Consider the following 23,291-nt stretch of genomic DNA (forward strand, 5'->3'; position numbering starts at 1 on the left):
CACAGCAAGATCCTTTTTGACCCATCTCCTAAAGGGAAATAAAAACAAAAATAAACAAATGGAACCTAATGAAACTTAAAAGCGTTTGCACAGCAAAGGAAACCATAAACAAGACAAAAAGACAACCCTCAGAACGGGAGAAAATATTTTCAAATGAAGCAACTGACAAAGGATTAATCTCCAAAATATACAAGCAGCTCATGCAGCTCAATATCACAAAAACAAACAACCCAGTCCAAAAATGGGTGGAAGACCTAAATAGACATTTTTCCAAAGAAGACATACAGATGGCCAACAAATGTGTGAAAAGATGCTCAAAATCACTAATCATTAGAGAAATGTGAATCAAGACCACAATGAGGTATCACCTCACACCAGTCAGAATGGCCATCATCAAATAATCTAGAAACAGGGCTTCCCTGGTGGCGCAGTGGTTGAGAGTCCGCCTGCTGATGCAGGGGACACAGGTTCGTACCCCAGTCCGGGAAGATCCCACATGCCGCGGAACGGCTAGGCCCGTGAGCCATGGCCGCTGAGCCTGCGCGTCCGGAGCCTGTACTCCGCAACGGGAGAGGCCACAACAGTGAGAAGACCGCGTACTGCAAAAAAAAAAAAAAAAAAAAAAATCTAGAAACAATAAATGCTGGAGAGGGTGTGGAGAAAAGAGAACCCTCCTGCATTGTTGGTGGGAATGTAAATTGATACAGCCACTATGGAGAACAGTATGAAGGTTCCTTAAATAACTACAAATAGAACTACCATATGAGCCAGCAATCCCACTACTGGGGATATACCCTGAGAAAACCATAATTCAAAAAGAGTCATGTACCACAATGTTCACTGCAGCACTATTTACAATAGCCAGGACATGGAAGCAACCTAAATGTCCATCAACAGATGATTGGATAAAGAAGATGTGGCACATATATACAATGGAATATTACTCAGCCATAAAAGTAACAAAACTGAGTTATTTGCAGTGAGGTGGATGGACCTAGAATCTGCCATATGGAGTGAAGACAGTCAGAAAGAGAAAAACAAATACCGTATGCTAACGCATATATATGGAATTTAAGAAAGCAGTACTGGTGAACCTAGTGGCAGGGCAGGAATAAAGACGCAGACATAGAGAACAGACTTGAGGGCACGGGGTGGGGAAGGGGAAGCTGGGATGAAGTGAGAGTAGCACTGACACATATACACTACCAAATGTAAAATGGATGGCTAGTGGGAAGCTGCTGCTTAGCACAGGGAGATCAGCTCAGTGCTTTGTGACGACCTAGAGGGATGGGATAGGGAGGGTGGGAGGGAGGATCAAGTGGGAGGGGATATGGGGATATATGTATACATATAGCTGATTCATTTTGTTGTGCAGCACACAAACAGTGAGGAGCATTTATACACCAATAAAGATGTGAAAAATAAAGAAAAAAGAAAAAAGAAAAGAATTATCATATAACCTAGCAATGCAACTTCTGGGCATTTACCCAAAGGAATTGAAAGCAGCAACTCAAAGAGATATTTGTATATCCCTGTTCACAGCAGCATTATTCATAATAGCCAAAAGCTGGAAGGAAACCAAACATCCATTGATGGATGAATGGATAAACAAGATGTAGTGTACACATACAATGGCGTATTATTCAGCTTTAAAAAGGAACGAATTTCTGACACAGGCTACAATGTGGATGAACCTCGAGGACATTATGCTAAATGAAATAAGCCAGACACAAAAAGACAAACACTGTATGGTTCCACTTATATGAGATATGTAGAATAGTCAAATTCATAGAAACAAGAAGGTATACCCAGTTTCAGTTTTGCAAGAAGAAAATATTCTGGAGATTGGTTACACAATAGTGTAATACACTTAAAAATGGTTAAGACAGTAAATTTTATGTGTTTTTTACTACAATTAAGAAAAGATGTATTTAAATAATTAATGCCTGCATCTAATTACAAATTTCCCCAAATCTGGTATACCCGTCTCTCTGATGAGCTGGGTAAGGTTAGGACATAAGTCCCAGTTTATTATCACCCCCATCAACCATCAACTCACTCTCAGACTATACTCCACTACACCTCCACTGTCGTGGAATTTTGCCTCCACTATAACTGATTCAGACCAGAAATGAGGCAGTCTAAAGATTTCTGGGAAATAAAAACAAATAGAAAGGGGCCCACATGTGTACACTTTCTTAAAGACTTTTAAGTTTTACTTACTGTTTAACAATAATTTAGTTTAACTGTAAAAGTACACTACTGGCATAACAAACAAAATCAGTAAATAAATGTAAATTCATCAAAAAAACAAAAATTAATTTTTTAAAAAAAGGAATACAGTTTCAAACAAGTATTAAACTTGCAAAAATAAATGAGTTCTAAAATTCAATGATCACAAAACTGGAAAAACAGGTACACTTACATACATTTCTGGCAGCATTCTAAACTATTTTTTCCTAGAAAACAATCTAATAACAAATCTAACAAGAACTATCAAAACTGTTCTTTTTAACATTCATAAAATATTCTGATTGGTTAATTCTGCTTTGGGGAACACATGTCATGAAAATACCCCTAAGTAATGGTAACAACACAATGAAAGGAGTACCAAGATATCAGCACAATGCTATTAACAATATAAAGCTTTTCAAACATATACATACACCAAACGGAAGAGTCAAATTGTAGCATAGAGCTACAATGGAATAAAGTTATTAACACTGAAAATTATGTAGACTAAGTCAATATACAGAAATGTATAGTCTTAAAAATAAAAAGCACAATATGGATTCACTGATTACAACTATGTAAAGTATGTATGTCTGTGTTCACTGACAAAGATTAGAAATTAATGTGAAATTATGTAACTTTATAACCTCTGAATTCTTATTTCTGTAAGGTTGTTTAAATTCATGATAGACAAAATAAATATAATAGATCTCAACAGTTTATCTTAAAAAACAATATTTTAACTATACATTCTAGTAACTAAATACATATTTCACAAGTTTAAGTAAGGCTTGTCAAGCTTATTTCTTTTTGTCTCTAATCTTATCCAAACCTGCTCCATCCAATTTTATTCATTAAGAAATACACAATGTTCAATAGTTCACCTCAGATCTAAGGAATTTTTAAAAAGAAAAAAAAAAAAAGAACTTGAGAAATAAAGTAATTTTGAAAAAGTTACACATTTAAACAAACTTCTGTGAACTGTCTACATTATTTATTCATTTAGTACATAATATGCCCTGAAACTTAGAATAGCATCACATACCTGATGCGATGACAGGATCTTTCATAAGCTCCCTAGTTATTGGACATATAAATTCATCAGGAATTCCAGAGGAAAGGGTTTTCATCTTTGTCCTGAGCTCTTCAATTTCCCGCAGAACTTTACTACGCAGCCCTAGAGATTCTGAAAAGAAATTATTCTGTTAGGGCTGGAGAACTATTACTTCTAACCTTTATGCAAGTCTTCAGCAAACAAAGAGAAATTTCATCTACTACAACCAAAAACCATCAGACATTCTGTTTTACCACATGGAACCTTTTCTTTATAAATTCTTTAATCAATATTTGTAGTATAGAATACTGTGTGATTAAAATAACTCAGCAAGAGAAAGTTTATTCTAAGTAATTTTAGATTCTCAAAGATCCTCAAGAATTTCAGATTGCCCAAATACTAATATACCACACAAAATCAGAAAAGGCTCATTATTATAGGTTAATTTATTTAGACAACAAAAAATTTCCTAAAAATCATTTTTAAAGATGTTCAATTTGATAATATAAAAATTCCATCTTATATTTTTAAACATTATGAAATTGGATGTATTATTTGCTGATTCTCATATGAAACACAATCTCAAGTAAAGTTCATCTTTGTCCAAGACTCTACACATACGTTTCATTCATTTGTAATACTTTTATCTTAAGTTTTAAAAATTATCTTAGTTTTTAATTTTGGAAAGATTAATACGATTAAGTTTAGGAAGTTTAGTGTGATTATCTGTTAATATTTTTAGATAATCTACCTGACAGTTCTATTTTAGGTGGAGGTGTTTGGGGGGTGTAGGGTGGGTAGGAAAAAAGAACTACATTTCAGAACACCTCAGAGTTCCCATAAAAAGCCAAATCAGCTTTCTTTCTGATTGGACGGTAATTCTCCAGTGTTTATACACACCTTATGACACCTTTTGTCTAGCAATCTTTTCAAGGATGTCTGCAAACTTACTTGGAAGCTAGAGATAGTGTTTCCCTCCCAGTCTGAGGGCAGATTTGTTTCCTGACAAGTACAAAGATAATGTCTTCCTCTTGGACTAGTTTGCTAGCAGTCCCTTTATAAGATTGGGGGGGGGGTTTCATAAACTCAGGGTTCCTCAGCTATGACACCAACACAAATTGCCCCCATAAGACTAGGTTGAAAGGGCAACCAATTTAAATATGAAGCTCATGCTGCCTGACGTGCCATGAGTAATAAACTGTTCAAATCTGTTTGGATTCATTGACCATATCTATGCAAGTATGGCAAGTCAACCTAGCAGCTGCCTACATCTTAGGAACTGCTTTACTGCTTTCCTATGACTTACCTCCTATGTAATTCATTGAAACAAAATTGAGCATTTTTAAAACAATTTTTTAAAAGCACTACAACAAGTTTATAATTAGACTAATTAGACACATTAATAATTACATAACTACTAACATAATTAAGTCATATAATTTAAGGGGACAATTATACAACATGTAATAAGGATATAGAGGTATTTAATATTCTGAAAACAATATATATATTACCCTGTTGAATATACATGTGTGCCAATATTTAGAATGTTTATTAATAAAGAATATAGAAACCCTATTTCAAAATGTACTGGATAAGAAAAGGTTAAATTGTGTGTTACCCTTGTCTAATTTTAATGTCATTTAAAAATGCCCTCAGGCAAGCAGTTACCAAATCATATCCACAGAACTTGGCCAGAAGAAGCCATCTCCTTTTGTGATCGGGGTTTGGCAGTGAGTGTTATTAAACTTAATTGCTCAGAAAGAAAAGACCCTTACCAGCTGAGGGCTAGTAAACCCTCAGTATGGGCAGTGGGCAATATTTAGCTATATTTACTATAACTCTGAAAAGGCATCTGGCTATTAATAAGATGACAAATTAAATAGGCCATCACCTCCTGTACCCTCTTCCCCACCCCTGGAAATGCTACATAATTGAGAATTGATGGAGTCTGGACACAAATAACCATCAAAAATACAAAACAAAATTCTGAAACCTCTCAAAGAAACAGAAGTAACTAGGTTCCAGAGTAGGGGATGGGAAACAGCTTAAAGCAGAGATTTGTGTACACAAATGGAAGAAATACCTTTCTACTTGTAGCCTTCACTCTCCCCAACTTTGTCCTGTAAATATCATTGCTAAGGCAGCAACACCAGCATGAGCTGGAGGCAGGGTAACAAGAGAGTGCTATGGCCTGGACTAACAATTACAGCCCATTGGGCTGGTCACTGAATCACCTCTGCAATGCCCTGAGACAGAACTACAGAATCAAAAGCTGGTTTCTTGGAGAAAAAACTTTAAAACTTTTTATTTTTTAAAAATAAAATTTATTAACAAACTTCTGACTTGAAAGATCAAGAGAAAACAAGACATAAAAACTATATTAGGAAAGAAAAGGGACACACAACTATAGGTACAGTAGGGATTTTTTTAAAGGATTTAGAGAAGATGGTGATAGAAGCAATATAATTTTTAAACTTCTCTGAATCCCCACATAAAAACAGAGCAACAAGATAGCAAAATCAAATCCCACCGACACTTCCAACAAAACAAAGTAGCAGGGCATCCTCATGAATCCCGCTATGTAAGTGGAAGAGAATAAACCACCAACATCCATAAGACCTGTGATTGATATCAATGCGGAAGCAACAGAACATCTGATAGGCCTGAGGAATGGAGACCCCGAAATGCCCTACTCTCAGGAAAGTGGGGTAGGCCAAGTTAAGAGCAGCAGCTGAACTGGAAGGGTTACGCCCACTCTAACAGTAGGTCAGTGCACAGGCCTATACATGTGAAAGGACTATTCCACTTCCAATTGTGTGTAAAGAAAAAATGGTAAATGTTCTTGTTACTTAACAGTATATGCAGTTAGGCAACAAGTGAAAGTCTACATAAGGAAGTATTACTAGGATTTGAAACATGAAACTTCCAAAATTTAAGGATGTTAAGACAGCTGGTGCATAAAGTTTTAAAAAGCATTTAATAATTTGATATTATAATTTTTAAAGCAGAAAATGATAAAAATGTCTCATGTACTTTCATGGTTTCTTGAAAAGACAAGAGCAAAATGAAGAGGGAACGCTTTGAAAAAACCTCATTCCCAATTAAGAATCTATGACTGATAATTAGCTGAATATAAGGGTAAGGACTGACATGATATACAATAGTTCATTGTCATTTGTCATTACATGGTTCTACCATTATATCGTCTACAGCAATTCCAAACTCCAGGATACGTAGCAGTTTGCAATATTCCTGAGGCCTGGATATAAACTGAAGCCAAACTGCAGATGAAAATCACGTGGCTAGTTAGTGGACTTAATGCTTGCCTAGTATCACATCTTAAAGAGACTTTCTTGCTCTTTATCTTCATACTTTATGCCTTTTGGTGCAATATTAAAGGCTGTTGTAGAGTTCACAAATTCATGGATACACATGTCTTAAGACATACCTCTCTTAATATCAAGGATCTCTTGTACCTGTAATCTCTTTCTGGATATTCCTTATGCAAATATAGCACTAGATATAAGGAGTTATTTCCTACCTAAAACTGTATGTCTATTGTACCCTTAGTTTTCATTAACACTATCCTAGAAAAGCACTATTACTCTAGGTTAAAACACCGGGTTCCAACAGATACTCAAATCTATAGAAGGTTCCTTTATTGTATATTTACAAAGGCTCATTGAAAAAAGATTTGATAGACTGCTTGACTCCTTAAAAATAATTTTTAAGTGTCAAATGTAATAGATATACTACTTTGTTCCCTAAAACTCCAATATACTTCACTGAAAATTAATTAATTTCCTTCATGTGATAAATGTTAAATTCATATTTATTCACATTGACACAGGAACCGTTTTAACAGCTGTACCACAAAAGCAAATGCAAGTAAAATAGTTATGCATCACAAGAGTAAAATTCATTATCACATACTCATCAGTTTGCCTCTTAACACATTTTTTTCCAGACCCAATTTCACTTCTCTATTACTCCAATTTACTGTTTTGAGGAGGAGCCTACTTTTCTTAAAACTCAAGACTAACAGAAATCCACTGTAGCTTAAAGTAGCACTTGTAGAAGATTAATGTTAGCTTGCTGACCCTTTATAATTGTGCAAAAACTTTAAAATATTGATACTATAGAATGATGTAGAAAAAATTATTTTAAATTTTATTTAAAATTTTATTTACTGATTTATTCTGTATTTAATTTGTTGTATTTGCTAACTTTCCAAATCTTAAGCACAAACAAAAAGCGAATTCCTTAATAGAGAGTATGCAATGTTCTTGTCTCCATTTATAATGATATTCCTAATTCAGCTTTTAGACCACAGCAGGCTTATTTAAACTATATTTCAATTTTGGCTTGAGCCTGGTAGTTCCAAAACTTATTTCACTGAACGTCAAAATGATCGTAACTACTAAACCCGAGACTCACCTTCAGAAACTATTTCAGGCCATTAATTGAATCCTGTAAGAATTTCTTATACTTTATTTATCGGGCTATTGGGACAGAATTTTATTCCTATTGTTTTTACTATGCTCTCTTATGTTCTGAAACATCCTTTGTTGAAATCTGAAATTATTGTTTTATATTGTCATGTGCTTCTGTGTGATAAGGTATTGTTAAAACTTATTGTGAGAGAGTAATGAGAAATCAGCTAATGAACATGCTAATTCACCAGAACTTAAAAAAAAAACAAAAACAAAACAAAACCTGTACTCTATTACCTACTTTCAGGAAGAAAGAGTAAACTATAAATTATAAAGGAAATAAGTTACTAGAGATACAAAACTAACTTTCACAGTATGGCCTGAGTACAAAACCATCTGATTCTAATTATTTTCACAAAATCATCATTCTATTAACTTCTTAAAAGGCCATAAGCTTTCAAGACACTTAAACAGGTTCACATACTATATTTACTATGTAATGAAAGTATACTACTATACTTTAGAATGACTTTCTAAAAACAAACAGTTTTTTTGCTCTTTGACTCCTCATTAACAGTAAATTCACTATGGACAACCTATTTCCTAAGCTTTCTGGTTAATTAAGATTTTACTAGAGCATACAGATAAGTGTCTGAGTATTATGTCCATTAGAGCACAACACTAAGACTTCAAACTGTTTTTGATAAGGATGTACTGATAATAACCAGAACACATAAAACAACTGTTACAATTCAACAATAAAAAGACAAACCAATTTTAACCAAAGAAGATATACAAACAGCCAATGAGCACTCGAAAATATGCTCCATATCATTAGGTAAATGCAAATCAAAAACCACAATGAAATACCACTTCACATCTATTGAATGGCTATAATCAATAAGATAGGTAATAACCAGTGTTGACAAAGAGGTGAGGAAATTGGAAAGTTCACACATTGCTGGTGGGAATGTAAAATAGTACAGCTGCTTTGGAAAACAGTCTGCCAGTTCCTCAAAATGGTATATGTAGAGTTATTCTACTTTTAATCATATATCCAAGGGAAATGAAAATATACTCACACAAAAACTCATACATATATATTCATAGCAGCATTATTGACAACAGCCAAAAAGTAGAAACAACCCAAATGACCATCAGCTGATGAGTGGATAAACAAAATGTGGTATAGCCATACAATGGAATATTATTCAGCCATAAAAGGTAAGTACTTACACATACAAAAACATGGATGAACCTTGAAAGGTTAAATTAAAAAAGCCAGATACAAAAGGCCACATATTGTATGGTTCCACTTAAAAGAAACGTCCAAAATAGGTAGATCCTATTTCTACAGAAGATAGATTAGTGGTTGCCAAGAGGCTAGAAAGAGGAAAGAATGGGATTCTTTTGGGGGGATAAAAATGTTCTGCAATTAGATAGTGGTGACAGTTGTACAACTCTGAGTACACTAAAAACCAGTGGATTGTACACTTAAGAAAAAATGACTTGTGCATTGAAAATTACAAAGCATTGTTGAAAAAGAAATTAAGAAGACCTGAATAAACATAAAAATATCCTGTGCTTATGGATTAGAAGAATTAATATTGTTAAAATGACAATAATCCCCAAATTGATGTATAATCCCCATCAAAGTCAGGTGGCTTTTTTGCAAAATTTGACAAGTTGATCCTAAAATTCATATGGAAATGCCAAGGGACCCAAAGGAGCAAAACCAATCCTGGGGAGAAAAAAAAACCAGAGATGGAGGACACACAATTTTCAATTTCAACACTTACTACAAAGCTATAGTAATTGAGACACTGTGCCACTAGCGTATGGATAGACAAATAGATCAGTGAAATAGAATTGAGAGTCCAGAAATAAACCCTCACGTTTATGGTCAACTGATATTTAACAAGGGTGTCAAGATAATTTAAAGGGGAAAGAACAGTCTTTTCAACAAATGGTGCTGGGACAACTGGATATATACATCTGAAAGAATATAGCTAAACCCTTACCTCACATTATATACAAAAATTAAGTCAAAATTGATCACACACCTAAATGTAAGAGCTAGAACTATAAAAGTCATAAAGTGTTGATGAGGATGCAGAGAAACTGGAATCCTCATACACTGCTGGTGAGAACATAAAAAGGCACAGTTGATTTGGAAAACAGCCTGGCAGTTCTTCAAATGCAAGCACAGAGTTACCATATGATCCACCAATTCCACTCGACAGTTTTCAGAGTTTTGTTTTGCATATTTGATGGTTATTTGTGTCTAGACTCCATCAGTTTTCAATTATGTAGCATTTCCAGGGATGGGGAAGGGGTGGGGAAGAGGGTACAGGAGCTGATGGACTATTTAATTTGTCATCTTATTAAGAGCCAGATGCCTTTTCAGAGTTACATTAAATATAGCCAAATGTTGCTCATTGCCCATACTGAGGGGCTACTAGCCCTCAAGCTGGTAAAGGGTCTTTTCTTCCTGAGCAATTAAGTTTAATAACACTCATTCCCAACTCCCAATCACAAAAGGAGACATCTTCTTCCGGCCAAGTTCTGTCAATATGATTTGGTAATGCCCCAGAAAACTGAAAACAGATGCCCATACGAAGCATGTATATGAATGTTCATAGAAGCATTTTTCATAAAATCTAAAACATGGGAACAATCTAAATCCAATCAACCGGTGAATGGATGAACAAAAAGTGATAAATTCATACAATGGAATATTATTTGGCCATAAAAAAGTGAAGTACTAATATATACTACAACATGTATGAACCTTGAGAACATGCTATGCAAAAGAGGCCAGACACAAAAGGCCATACATTTTATGAAACGTAGAACAGGTAAATCCTTAGAGACAGAAAGTAGATTAGTGGTTGCCAGGAGCTAGAGAGACAAGGAATAGGAGTGATTGCTAATGGGATTGGAGTTTCTTTCTGAAGTGATGAACACGTTCTGGAATCAGACAGTAGTGATGGTTATACAACTCTGAATAGTCACTGCACTGTACACTTATAAAAGGGTAAATTCTACCACAATTTTTAAAATATACATTTTAAAAATTACAATCACATGATCGCTTTAATTACCTAAACAGTATGTAACATTTCTTTTCCATAATCGAATAAAAATATACTATATACTTCTATACACATATACCAGAACTACTACTGTGCTAGAATATTAAGAGGAAACCATTAGTGCAATTAAAACCAATCTCAGAGTAAATTATTAAAAGTTGTTTTTAAGACTGCCTAACTTTCACTAGTCTTACCAATTTTCAAATCATCAGCTAGACTTTCTTTTGTAAGATTCAACAGTTCTCGCCCATCAATGTTATTCGTTTTGAAAATACCAACAAGGTCTTTTAAACCTTGTGCACAAAGCCACTTTGAGACATCATCCTCTGACCAATCTTCAGTAAATTGCTTTGGTTGATCTTCTGCGATCCTTGCTTAAAAACAAACAAAAAAACCCACAAACAAAAAGTAAGTGAAAAAACAACAAGCAAAAGAAAAAGTATATCCTTTATAAACATTCTCACTTTGTACTAAAAAAAAAGTAAATGAAATTTTCTTAAGTCTATGTTTTCTACTTTAACATCCTTTAAGAAATTTTTAAAAATCAAATAATACTACTTATAAAGTATCATTTAATGCTACATTAAATGCTACTCTTTCAGAACATTTTACACTCCAGAAAAAGTTTATCTTTATTATATAAAATTCATATCAGCAGAAGTATTATATGTGATCTGTCATCTGCATATCAGCACCACTAATTGGTTAATTCTGACAGTGATAAAAATAAAACTCCTAAATTATGTATGTGTCAATGTTGCTTGAGAAAACCAAAAATAAAACCAACAAGATAAAACTGTCATTTCTATTTTGTTCTAGGCTATATTTATCTGAAAAATTAGTATGGAGTATAAATAAAGAGCTTACAAAACTACGGGAGGTATGATATACATGAATGTGCATCCAAAAGCATTTACCAACAGTTTTAATGTAGATGTCTGGGTTAACTTTAACACTGGGTTCTCTAAAATTATTTTTAAATTATATTAAATTTGGATATATGCTTTATATTGAGAAAAGCAACATGAATAATTTGTCAAAAAATTACTGAATTTCTCATTTTAATGGTGAATAGTGCTGAACTGGGTTACACATGATATCCTTACTAACCTTGGCAAGGTGTTTCCAGGTCAAACTGCCAGATATTCACTGTTTTGTCCATTGAACCAGTAGCAAGTAAAAGGATACTGGGTGCAAAGGCACAAGTTGTGACATACCTAGTTAATAAAAACAACTATTATATATCCTCAGACCTATTTTTTAATTATATTAATACAAAGTGAGGTTAAGTTCAGACCTGGTATGCTGAGTCAAGGTGTGAAGTATATTCTCAGTATTCTGAAAAACAACACAAACAGCTTTATATTTACTCAGGCAAGAGTAAAGCTACTGATAAAGACTTGTTTGACCTGAATGGTTTATATACTCTATGTATTCTAATATTATGAGTCACTAATATAAACCAAAACTTTACCCACTGAATAGAGAATAGCATTTACAACTAATAACATTATCAAGTACTTATTTCACTCTTTCTCAATTATCAGCACTGCTGTCTGGTGAAATTTTTAGTATAATATAGTCCTGGCTGATTTGTCTCAACTTACTAATAGTAACCATGAAATTATTTGTATTTTTGCTATGGCATTTGACTGTACCCATTGCAGACCAGTGAGTAGAAATTAGTCATTGCAATATTGAGTACACTTAGCTGGCCATCCAACAACTAGATGTATTTAACTGAGATTCATATACATATTTTATGGAGAAAATTTAACATTATATTTATTTCTGTGAATGTAAAATCTCGTGAAAATTTCCTGAGAAATATTAAGGATCTATTTCACCTCGTTTGAGTACTCTTTCCCACTTCCTGCCAGAACTCAATAATTTGAACTGCTGTGTGGAGGACTAGCTTAGCTTCCTTGCTTGACCCACTACACTTTGATAATTCACATCTCTATTTCTTTGTTGGCATAGCTACAACCTAAGCTCAACCACTCTAAGGTCCCACTCAACACTGATTTCTCTTGGAGAATATTTTCATCAATCATACCTTCACTATATATTAAATGTTCATTTTTCTTCATACTTATGCAACCTGGTCTTTATTCACATGCATCTACCAAGAAGCCCCATTTTTCCAAATCCTTTATAACCTACTTTTCTTATACTAGTCTCTAAATCCAGATGGGACTCTATAAAGTGATAGAGCCACTTTCAGCTTTCAGCTATACCTTCCCAAAACCCTTGGGTAAACACTCCTTTGCTGTTATGGAAACCTGGTGTAAGAGTTTAATAAAAATTGACTTAAAGTGATTTTTTTTAATATTGATGCTCTTTAAATCTGTATTTTCTTTGACCAGACTAAACATCTGTCTATCTTAAAACCATTATTGAAATATTTAAGGGCTCGTCCCGGAACCAATACCTTACATGCATAACTATTTTAGCATTTCTGAAAATGTATATATTATATTCTTGGGCATCCTAAACAGAAAAAATATGTACATTTTTCTCATCTTGCCTAAACTTGAAGTTCAGTAGCCTAATAAGCAAACATAATTTACACAGATCACACAAGATTTTGAAATACTTACAGTATCATACACTATGACAGACTTATCCACTGATCTTTAAAAGAAAAAAAAAAGATTATGGGTGAAAGTTCTATAAAAACAAAGTACAGTATTTACGTAATTAGTATTTTTTAATCATTTTAATAACTTTTTAAGAAAAGGCTGAAATATTGATATGCACACATTCAGAATGCAGTCTATTTTTGTTCATATGTATAAACTTTTATTTAAAAAAACTACATGCCATATACCAAATACCAAATTTATCAGAAAATTATAAACTGTATTAAACGTTAGCACATGCTATTTATACTATATAGCCATAAACAGAATAAGCATTTGTAATGTATAAATAAGACGCAATCTCATATCAAGTTAGTAACTCAAAGGGAGAAACTACTACAAGGAAAAGCTAGTACATTCTACTTGATTTTTGTTCCAAGTAGCATTGCTATTATTGATATGGCCATGCCTTAATTACTAATCAATATGTATATATGTCTTGATTGTGACTCATTTTTGAAAATTATGATTCTAAACTTGATATGGACCCTACATTGTTTCTTTCAATGCTATAAAAATTAAAACAACCATCTGGGTTTATTCTAGTGGTGAAAAAAAAAAACATCATACAAAGAAAAATGCAATAACATAACAAACTACTTAATTGAGAACAACAGATAAATATGTTTCTACATGATATTTTCCCCCTGATATAGCTGTTATGACATGATATATGTTGCAAAGCAAGAAAACATATCAACAATACAAGTGTTACTGCTCTCTGTACAACTTTAACAGTATTTGTACTTATTATTATTAAAAGGTAGCTGATTACAGTCTGACCACAGGAGTCACACCTATTAGAAGGCTTAAAATTCCTTTAAGGACTTCCCTGGCAATCCAGTGGTTAAGACCCAGCGCTTCCAATGCAGGGGGCTCATGTTCGATCCCTGGTTGGGGAACTAGGATCCCACATGCCACCAAAAAAAAAAAATCCTTTGAATAAGTCTTAAAATTTATTTAGTAGTCTCTCCAGTGTTGGTGACGGATTTTGACTACAGAATCTTTGCCATAATTTCAAAATAGAACTTATATGTTGTTCAATGTAAAATAAAACAAAAGCAAATAAAAAGCATATAAATGCATTCTGGCATCAAAAACCAGAATTATAGCATTAAACATTAAATTCCAGCCAAAAAACACTGAGAAATTATATTAGCAGGTAATATGTATATGCTAGACATGATTTATAGACACACTTATTTTGTCCTAAATTCCTCAAAGTACAAAGTATTATTTCTGGAATATCTAAAATTCTTAGGGAAAACTTCATTACTTCTTAGCATCCTTAAAACAAACTAAAAGGAATTTCCACTTTCTGAGACTACCACTAGTGCAATTAAAACTAACTCATCCTCGGGGCTTCCCTGGTGGCGCAGTAGTTGAGAGTCCGCCTGCCGATGCAGGGGACACGGGTTCGTGCCCCGGTTGGGGAGGATCCCGCATGCCGCGGAGCGGCTGGGCCCATGGGCCATGGCCACTGGGCCTGTGCGTCCGGAGCCTGCGCTCCACAACGGGAGAGGCCACAGCGGTGAGAGGCCCGCGTACTGCAAAACAAAACAAAACAAAACAAAACAAAACTCATCCTAATGATGTATCACTTGAGAAGCTGAATCATCATTAGACAGTCTTGTAGGCAACAGATAGCCAGCCATGATGGCAATGAAATAGGTTCACTTGCTGATGAGGTATAAAAATGAATTTGAGAAGCAAAAGGCCAAACATGAAGAACTCTTTAAGAGTCTGCTAAATCTAGGCAAGAAGACTAGAGATTATGGGCAGAGACCTGCGGACATTTAGAGATTAAAAGGATTTTAAACTCACCTCCTATAGTCCCTAATTTGACTAATGAGGATTCAAAGGAAAATGTAATGGGATTTTTTAACTGATTAGATTTGGGGGGAAGGAAATTAGGATTAGGGAAAAATATAGTTTTCAATATTTGAGATTTGGGTTTCAAAGACAGAAAATAATTATAATCACTGTAAACAGACATAAAATACCTTGAAACTACTAAAACAATATAAAACCTCAAAATATTCTCTAAATAGAACGTGAACCAACAGCAAATAAAAATTCTGATTGTTTGGTGCCCGTGGTTATACATTTCTTCCCTGCTATATATAACTCTTCCCCCTGCTATATATAATTCTTTCAGTACCCACAATCTGCCCTGTCACCTCAACCTCACTTTCCCTTATAAAGGATGCATTAATTGTCAAGTCTTTTGATACTCCATTCCTACCATTTTGTGGCACTCTAAAACCTTAACTCTACTCACTCAAGAATACAAGAGAGGGCTTCCCTGGTGGCGCAGTGGTTAAGAATCTGCCTGCCAATGCAAGGGACACAGGTTCGAGCCCTGGTCCGGGAAGATCCCACATGCCGCGGAGCAACTAAGCCCATGCACCACAACTACTGAGCCTGTGCTCTAGAGCCCACAAGCCACAACTACTAAGCCCACGTGCCACAACTACTGAAGCCTGCACGCCTAGAGCCCGTGCTCCACAACAAGAGAAGCCATGACAATGAGAAGCCCACGCACCGCAACAAAGAGTAGCCCCCACTCACCACAACTAGAGAATGCCTGCGCACAGCAACGAAGACCCAATGCAGCCAAAAATAAATAAATAAATTTATTTATTAAAAAAAAAGAATACAAGAGAAACACGCCAATTTTATCTAGACAGCTGCTAGGCAAGAGCAACAACACAGTTATGTGCTCGATATGGAAGAGCATATAATCACAAGCTCAAGGGAGATGAGTGACACTGTAGTGACGTCGTACAGCCACCCATGTCACAAATCACCTAAAGCATTTTAATTCAAACCAGTTTTATACAATGACCAAAAAACTAATCAAATGAAATTACCCACAACTATTTCATTAGGTCAAGTATGTTCCTAAGGTTTAAAGATTTATTTTACACTCACATATTTTTATTTTAAATATATATCTATGTTTCTTCATTCAGAAAGTATGTGCAGTCTCTTACAAAGATGTAGAAAAAAGAAGATAAAAATTATGTGAAGAAACTGGGGAGGAAGAGAACATAAAGATGAGGTGGGGGAGAGAGATGAAGGTTAAGATTAGTATTTAAAATATATGTCACAACATAGAGTCCACTTTGTTAACAGAGGGCTGCAAGTTTGTTGCCGAGCTTCTTCAATAGCAATTTTAAAAAGGAAACATGATCTGTCATACAATTTAAGATAGAAACACAAACCCAATGCATGGGAAAGGGACATCAATTCTTTAGACTGAGACCTGTTGGAACTATTTCCCCCAAGGTCTTTACAGAGATGATGCTATGAAATGTAGTCCCAACAACTCTTCCTGAATGAAGATAAGTTTGAAACAGCTGTTTTATAATGCCCCTAAGTATAGATCAATGGCTAAAACTTAACCCAAAAAAGGCAGAAATCAGAAAATGAGGGAGTAAAATAATGTTATATAATTGCCTAATGTTCTGGATTATAAAAACAATACACAAAAATAATATTCTTGTAATATACATAATATTTAATGAACCTATACTGAGCAATTATTGTGCCCCAAACATAATAAATGCTTTGCCTGTATTTTCTTATTTAAGCTTCAAAACAATCTTATGAGGACAGTGTTCTGACTTTCCCCATTTTATAATTCAGAAAAATGAAGTCGAGAGAAGATATGGAACTAGAACTTGTTTGAGGTTGCATAGCTAGTGCATGGCAGGGCTGGGATTAAAACTCAGTAACCTGTGTTTCTGGATTTTACACTTCCTAGAACATCATCCCCCATGAATGTATTATAATTAAACTTGATTCATAATGGGCACACACCCTGACAGTTTTAGCCTAAAAACTTATAAAACAGATCACATGACTATTCATATTTCACTAGACTTTTCACAAGACATCTATTTTTTCAAGCCGTGTAATATCTAATAACCCTCCTGATAAGCAAACTGCAACATGGACTCTGGCCAAAGAACTGACTTGTTCAATAGTTCTGTTAACAATGTTGTAGAGAGTACGGGGAAATAAATGATGATTTGAGTTTTGGAAAGGTGACCTTAAGCCTTCTTATGCTAGTCATTACTGAGTGAGAGAGGGTGGCTGTTGAGCCATTACTAATTCATGACAGTAAAACTCTGCTGTCCACATTTATAAAAGATAAAACATAAACAAGCATCTTGTTGAGAAGAGGGGGGACAATTACTTCCAGTTCTTTCTGGAATAAGATCCCTGGCCTCTTTTCTCCGTCTCTTGCTTAGCAGGAAAGGAATGACAGATGACTGGAAAGTCTGGGGAAGATGCTGGGCCATGTGGTTCAGCCCCTTCTGGATTTTCTTTTTTCTGATCTGCCCTTTCAGGGGAACTCTGCAGTGGTCCATGCCACCCAAGAGCAGGTGAACAAGTCAGCTGCAGATCTACAGTCCTGCTCTCTAGTAGTTATCTGCCCAGTATTTCTCTCTTACTGGTTTTCAACTCAAGAAGAAGAAAAAAAGGTGTTATTTTTGAACTCTTAAAACTCTAACAATGATAGCCATTCTTAAACTGGTTTCCAAAGAATCATAACTACTAGAACTGAGAATTTATGGAAAAAGGCAACCTCTATTTGAATTACAAAGATTGACTCTTCCTGTTTGAATAGCAGCTAATTCATATAATGTTAATTTTATCTGGTTGGATCAAGAGAAGTAATGGTGAAACAAAACACAAATTCGGCTAAGGGGCTAGAGGAAACTTATTAGAGGAGAGATGTGGAGAAAGATGGAGAGAAAAAGTTCCTACACATTTTGCTGTATGACATGTGATGCCATCATAGCCCTGAGAGCTAATGAAGTGTGTGAAGCAGATATGAGAATCTATGTATCTTCTGCTAACCCAGATACTGAAGATTTTCATAAATGTAAAACAATGCCACTTCTCACTATTTTTGGTTTTATTTCTCCTAAAGAAAAATGTTAATATACAAGTTTATTATTATTGTTTAAACAACCAAAATATTTTAGTCTTCTTAGTTTTATTTTCTGTAAATAGCAATATATGGAACCCTTATAAGCGAAAGCTCTTTGGAGTCCTCAGTAACTTTTAAGAGTGTCAAACAATCCTAAGACTAAAAAGCAATGAGGTGGGTGGAGTCAAGATGGCGTACTAGGAGGACACGGAATTCGTGTCTCCTCACAACTAGGGCACCTACCAGGCACCGGTGGGGGGACACAGACACCTAAGGGGACGGGAGGAGCCCCCAGCGACCGGGTAGGACGTGGGGCGAGTGAAGAGGGAGGAGAAGTGGATGTGGGATGGGACTGGCGCTGCTGAGGGGCGGCTGTGGGAGGGGAAGGGATCCCACGCCTGAAGGGGGAACTTGGGGAACCACTGGGAGGGCAGAGGATCAAAAGGGAGCATGGTCAGGTTTCCCCTGCCCACTCGGACCCCCAGGAACCTGTTGAGATCCGGGGCCTGATCCTCCGCCCACCTAGGCCCCCTCCAGCTGCGCAGGTCCTGAGGGAGTGGGAGGGAGGGAAGGGGGAGCAAAAGTAAAGGCTGGACCTCTGGGACCGGCACCCCTGAGGGGCAGCTGGGGGAGGGGAGGAGTTCCTACACCCAGCAGGACCCACCCACGGTTAGGGGTCCAGCAGCGGCAGGGGAGACGCTGGGGGAGACAGTACGGCAGGGCGTAAAGGAACAGAAGGGAAAGGGGCCAGTGCTTGCCCTGTCCACTCAGGCACGGGGAAGCCTGTTGGGCTCCCGGGCCTAATCCTCTGCCCTTGGAGCCTCCCTCCTGCTGTGCAGAGCCCAAGCCCCGCCCCTACACCCCCACCCAGGGCCCCACCTCTACATTCGGAGACTCCCTCCAACGAGCTGGGCCTACACCCCACCCACACACCCTCACTCAAGGCCCTACCTCCAAACTCCAGAACTCCACACTCCAGAGGCCCCGCTCAGGTCTTGATGCCTCTCCCATTCCAGGCAGAACCTAAGTAGAGGCCCCATCCCACACTTGAATGTCCCGTCTGTGTCCCCCCCGCAACCTCCACCTAGGCCCCGCCCCAGGCTCAAACGTCACATCCCCACCTGCCTAGGTCTCACCCTACCCTAAACCCCACCCCTGCCTAAGATCCACCCCTGCCAAAACTCCACCCCCATAGCCAAGGCTTTTTTTTTTCTTTTTTCCTTTTTTAGATTGGAGTTCTGTTTTACCTTATGGATTCACTGTTGTTGATTCTTCTACATTTTTATTTTTCCTCATAAATCTTTTATTTTTCTAATTCTACTTTATTCTTTACACTTTGTTATTGCTCTCTCCTTTTGGCTTGTTCCCCCCCACACATTTTTTTTTCTTTTGTGGTTTTATTTTACCTTGTTGCAGTTGTTTCAATTATAGTTTTATTTGTCCTAACATATTATTCATCTTCCTAATTTTATTTTGCTTATTATTCTCTGATATTTTACTGCTCCTTTCTTCTTTTTGTCTTTCTCCCCACCCCCCCCTTTTTTTTTTACCATGCCACGAAACTTGTGCGATCTTGGTTCCCAGGCCAGAGGTTGGGCCCAAGCTCCTGTGGTGGGAGTTCTGAGTCCAAACTGATAGACTAACAGAGAACCTCAGACCCCAGGGAATATCAATCGGAGTGAGGCCTCCCAGAGGTCCTCACCTCAGCACCAACACCCAGCACTATCCAACTGCCTGCAACCTCCAGTGCTGGACGTGTCAAGCCAAACAACCAGTAAGACAGGAATATAGCACCACCCATCAAAAAAAAAAAAAAAAAAAGAAAGAAACTAGAAAAAAATATGTTACAGACAAAGCAGCAAGATAAAAACCTACAACACCAAATAAATGAAGACGAAATAGGGAACCTACATGAAAAAGAATTAAGAGTAATGATAGTAAACATGATCGAAAATCTCGGAAACAGAATGGAGAAAATACAAGAAAAATTTAACAGGATCTAGAAGAACTAAAGAGCAAACAAACAGTGATGAACAACACAATTACGGAAATTAAAAATACTCTAGAAGGAATCAATAACAGAATAACTAAGGCAGAAGAATGAATAAGTGAGCTGGAAGATAAAATGGTGGAAATAACTGCCAGGGAGCAAAATGAAGAAAAAGGAATGAAAAGAATTGAGTACAGTCTCAGAGACCTCTGGGACAACATTAAATGCACCAACATTCGAATTATTGGGGTCCCAGAAGAAGAAGACAAAAAGAAAGGGTCTGCAAAAATATTTGGAGAGATTATAGTAGACAACTTTCCTAACATGGGAAAGAAAATAGTCGATCAAGTCCAGGAAGCACAGAGAGTCCCATACAGGATAAACCCAGGAGAAACACACCGAGACACATATTAATCAAGCTATCAAAAATTAAATACAAAGAAAAAATATTAAAAGCAGCAAGGGAAAAGCAACAAAAACATACAAGGGACTCCCCATAAGGTTAACAGCTGATATTTCAGCAGACACTCTGCAAGCCAAAATGGAGTGGCAGGACATATTTAGTGATGAAATGGAAAAACCTTCAACCAAGATTACCCAGCAAGGATCTCATTCAGATTTGATGGGGAAATTAAAACCCTTACAGACAAGCAAAAGCTATGAGATTGAGCACTACAAACCAGCTTTACAACAAATGCTAAAGGAACTTCTGTAGGCAGGAAACACAAGAGAAGGAAAAGACCTACAATAACAAACCCCAAACAATTAAGAAAATGGTAGTAAGAACATACATACCGATAATTACCTTAAATGTAAATGGATTAAATGCTCCAACCAAAATACATAGACTGGTTGAACGGATACAAAAACAAGACCTGTACATATGCTGTCTACAAGTGACCCACTTCAGACCTAGGGACACATACAGATTGAAAGTGAGGGGATGGAAAAGATATTCCATGAAAATGGAAATTAAAAGAAAGCTAGAGTAGCAATTCTCATATCAGACAAAACAGACTTTAAAATAAAGACTACTGCAAGAGACAAAGAAGGACACTACATGATGATCAAGAGATCAATGCAAGAAGAAGATATAATAATTGTAAAAATTTATGCACCCAACAGAGGAGCACCTGAATACATAAGGCAAATGCTAACAGCCATAAAAGGGGAAATGGACAGTAACATAATAGTAGTAGGAGACTTTAACACCCCACTTTCACCAATGGACAGATCAACCAAAATGAAAATAAGTAAGAAACACAAGCTTTAAAGGACACATTAAACAAGATGGACATAATTGATACTTACAGGACATTCCATCTAAAAACAACAGAATACACTTTCTTCTCAAGTGCTCATGGAACATTCTCCAGGACAGATCATATCTTGGGTCACAAATCAAGCCTTGGTAAATTTAAGAAACTGAAATTGTATAAAGTATCTTTTCCGACCACAACGCTATGAGACTAGATAGCAACTACAGTAGAAAAGCTGTAAAAATTACAAACACATGGAGGCTAAACAATACACTACTAAATAACCAAGAGCTCACTAAAGAAATCAAAGAGAAAATCAAAAAATACCTAGAAATAAATGACATGAAAACACGACAACCCAAAACCTATGGGATGCAGCAAAGGCAGTTCTAACAGGGAAGTTTACAGCAATACAATCCTACCTCAAGAAATAAGAAAAATCTCAAATAAACACCCTAACCTTACACCTAAAGCAATTAGAGAAAGAAGAATAAAAAAAATCCCAAATTTAGCAGAAGGAAAGAAATCAAAAAGATCAGATCAGAAATAAATGAAAAAGAAATGAAGGAAACAATAGCAAAGATCAATAAAACTAAAAGCTGGTTCTTTGAGAAGATAAACAAAATTGATAAACCATTAGACAGACTCATCAAGAAAAAAAGAGAGAAGACTCAAATCAACAGAATTAGAAATGAAAAAGGGGAAGTAACAACTGACACTGCAGAAATACAAAGGATCATGATAGATTACTACAAGCAACTATATGCCAATAAAATGGACAACCTGGAAGAAATGGGGAAATTCTTAGGAAAGCACAACCTTCCAAGACTGAGCCAGGAAGAAACAGAAAATATAAAAAGACCAATCACAAGCACTGAAATTGAGACTGTGATTAAACATCTTCCAACAAACAAAAGCCCAGTATTAGATGGCTTCACAGGCGAATTCTATCAAACATTTAGAGAAGAGCTAACACCTATACTTCTCAAACTCGTCCAAAATATAGCAGAGTGAGGAACACTCCCAAACTCATTCTATCATGAGAATGAGAGGCCACCATCACCCTGATACCAAAACCAGACAAAGATATTACAAAAACAGAAAATTACACACCAGTATCACTGATGAATATAGATGCAAAAATCTTCAACAAAATAACAGCAAACAGAATCCAACAGCACATTAAAAGGATCATACACCATGATCAAGTGGGGTTTATCCCAGGAATGCAAGGATTCTTCAATATAAGCAAATCAATCAATGTGATACACCATATTAACAAACTGAAGAATAAAAACCATGATCATCTCAAGAGATGCAGGAAGAGCTTTTGACAAAATTCAACACCCATTTATGATAAAAACTCTCCAGAAAGTGGGCACAGAGGGAAGTGACCTCAATATAATTAAGGCCATATATGACAAACTCATAGCAAACATCATTCTCAATGGTGAAAAACTGAAAGCATTTCCTCTTAGATCAGGAACAAGACAAGGATGTCCACTCTCACCACTATTATTCAACATAGTTTTGGAAGTCCTAGCCAGGACTATCAGAGAAGAAAAAGAAATACAAATAGAAAAAGAAAAAGTAAAACTGTCACTCTTTGCAGATGACATGATACTATACATAGAGAAT

General features: G+C 36.1%; 1 protein-coding gene across 7 annotated transcripts in view; it reads right to left on the reverse strand.

Moving 5' to 3' along the window:
- Positions 1-23,291, reverse strand: part of WDSUB1 (WD repeat, sterile alpha motif and U-box domain containing 1) — a 76,915-nt gene that overhangs the window by 35,000 nt on the left and 18,624 nt on the right. For all 7 annotated transcript variants that reach the window (XM_060106179.1, XM_060106181.1, XM_060106177.1 and 4 more), the window contains 5 exons: positions 13,418-13,451; positions 12,115-12,155; positions 11,928-12,034; positions 11,012-11,191; positions 3,278-3,418 (listed from right to left, as the gene is read on the reverse strand). In XM_060106179.1, the coding sequence (XP_059962162.1) occupies positions 3,278-3,418; positions 11,012-11,191; positions 11,928-12,034; positions 12,115-12,155; positions 13,418-13,451 (503 nt within the window). The remainder of the gene's footprint in view (positions 1-3,277; positions 3,419-11,011; positions 11,192-11,927; positions 12,035-12,114; positions 12,156-13,417; positions 13,452-23,291) is intronic.

This window comes from Mesoplodon densirostris, chromosome 8 (assembly GCF_025265405.1).
Source record: "Mesoplodon densirostris isolate mMesDen1 chromosome 8, mMesDen1 primary haplotype, whole genome shotgun sequence".
Classification (NCBI taxonomy): domain Eukaryota; kingdom Metazoa; phylum Chordata; class Mammalia; order Artiodactyla; family Ziphiidae; genus Mesoplodon; species Mesoplodon densirostris.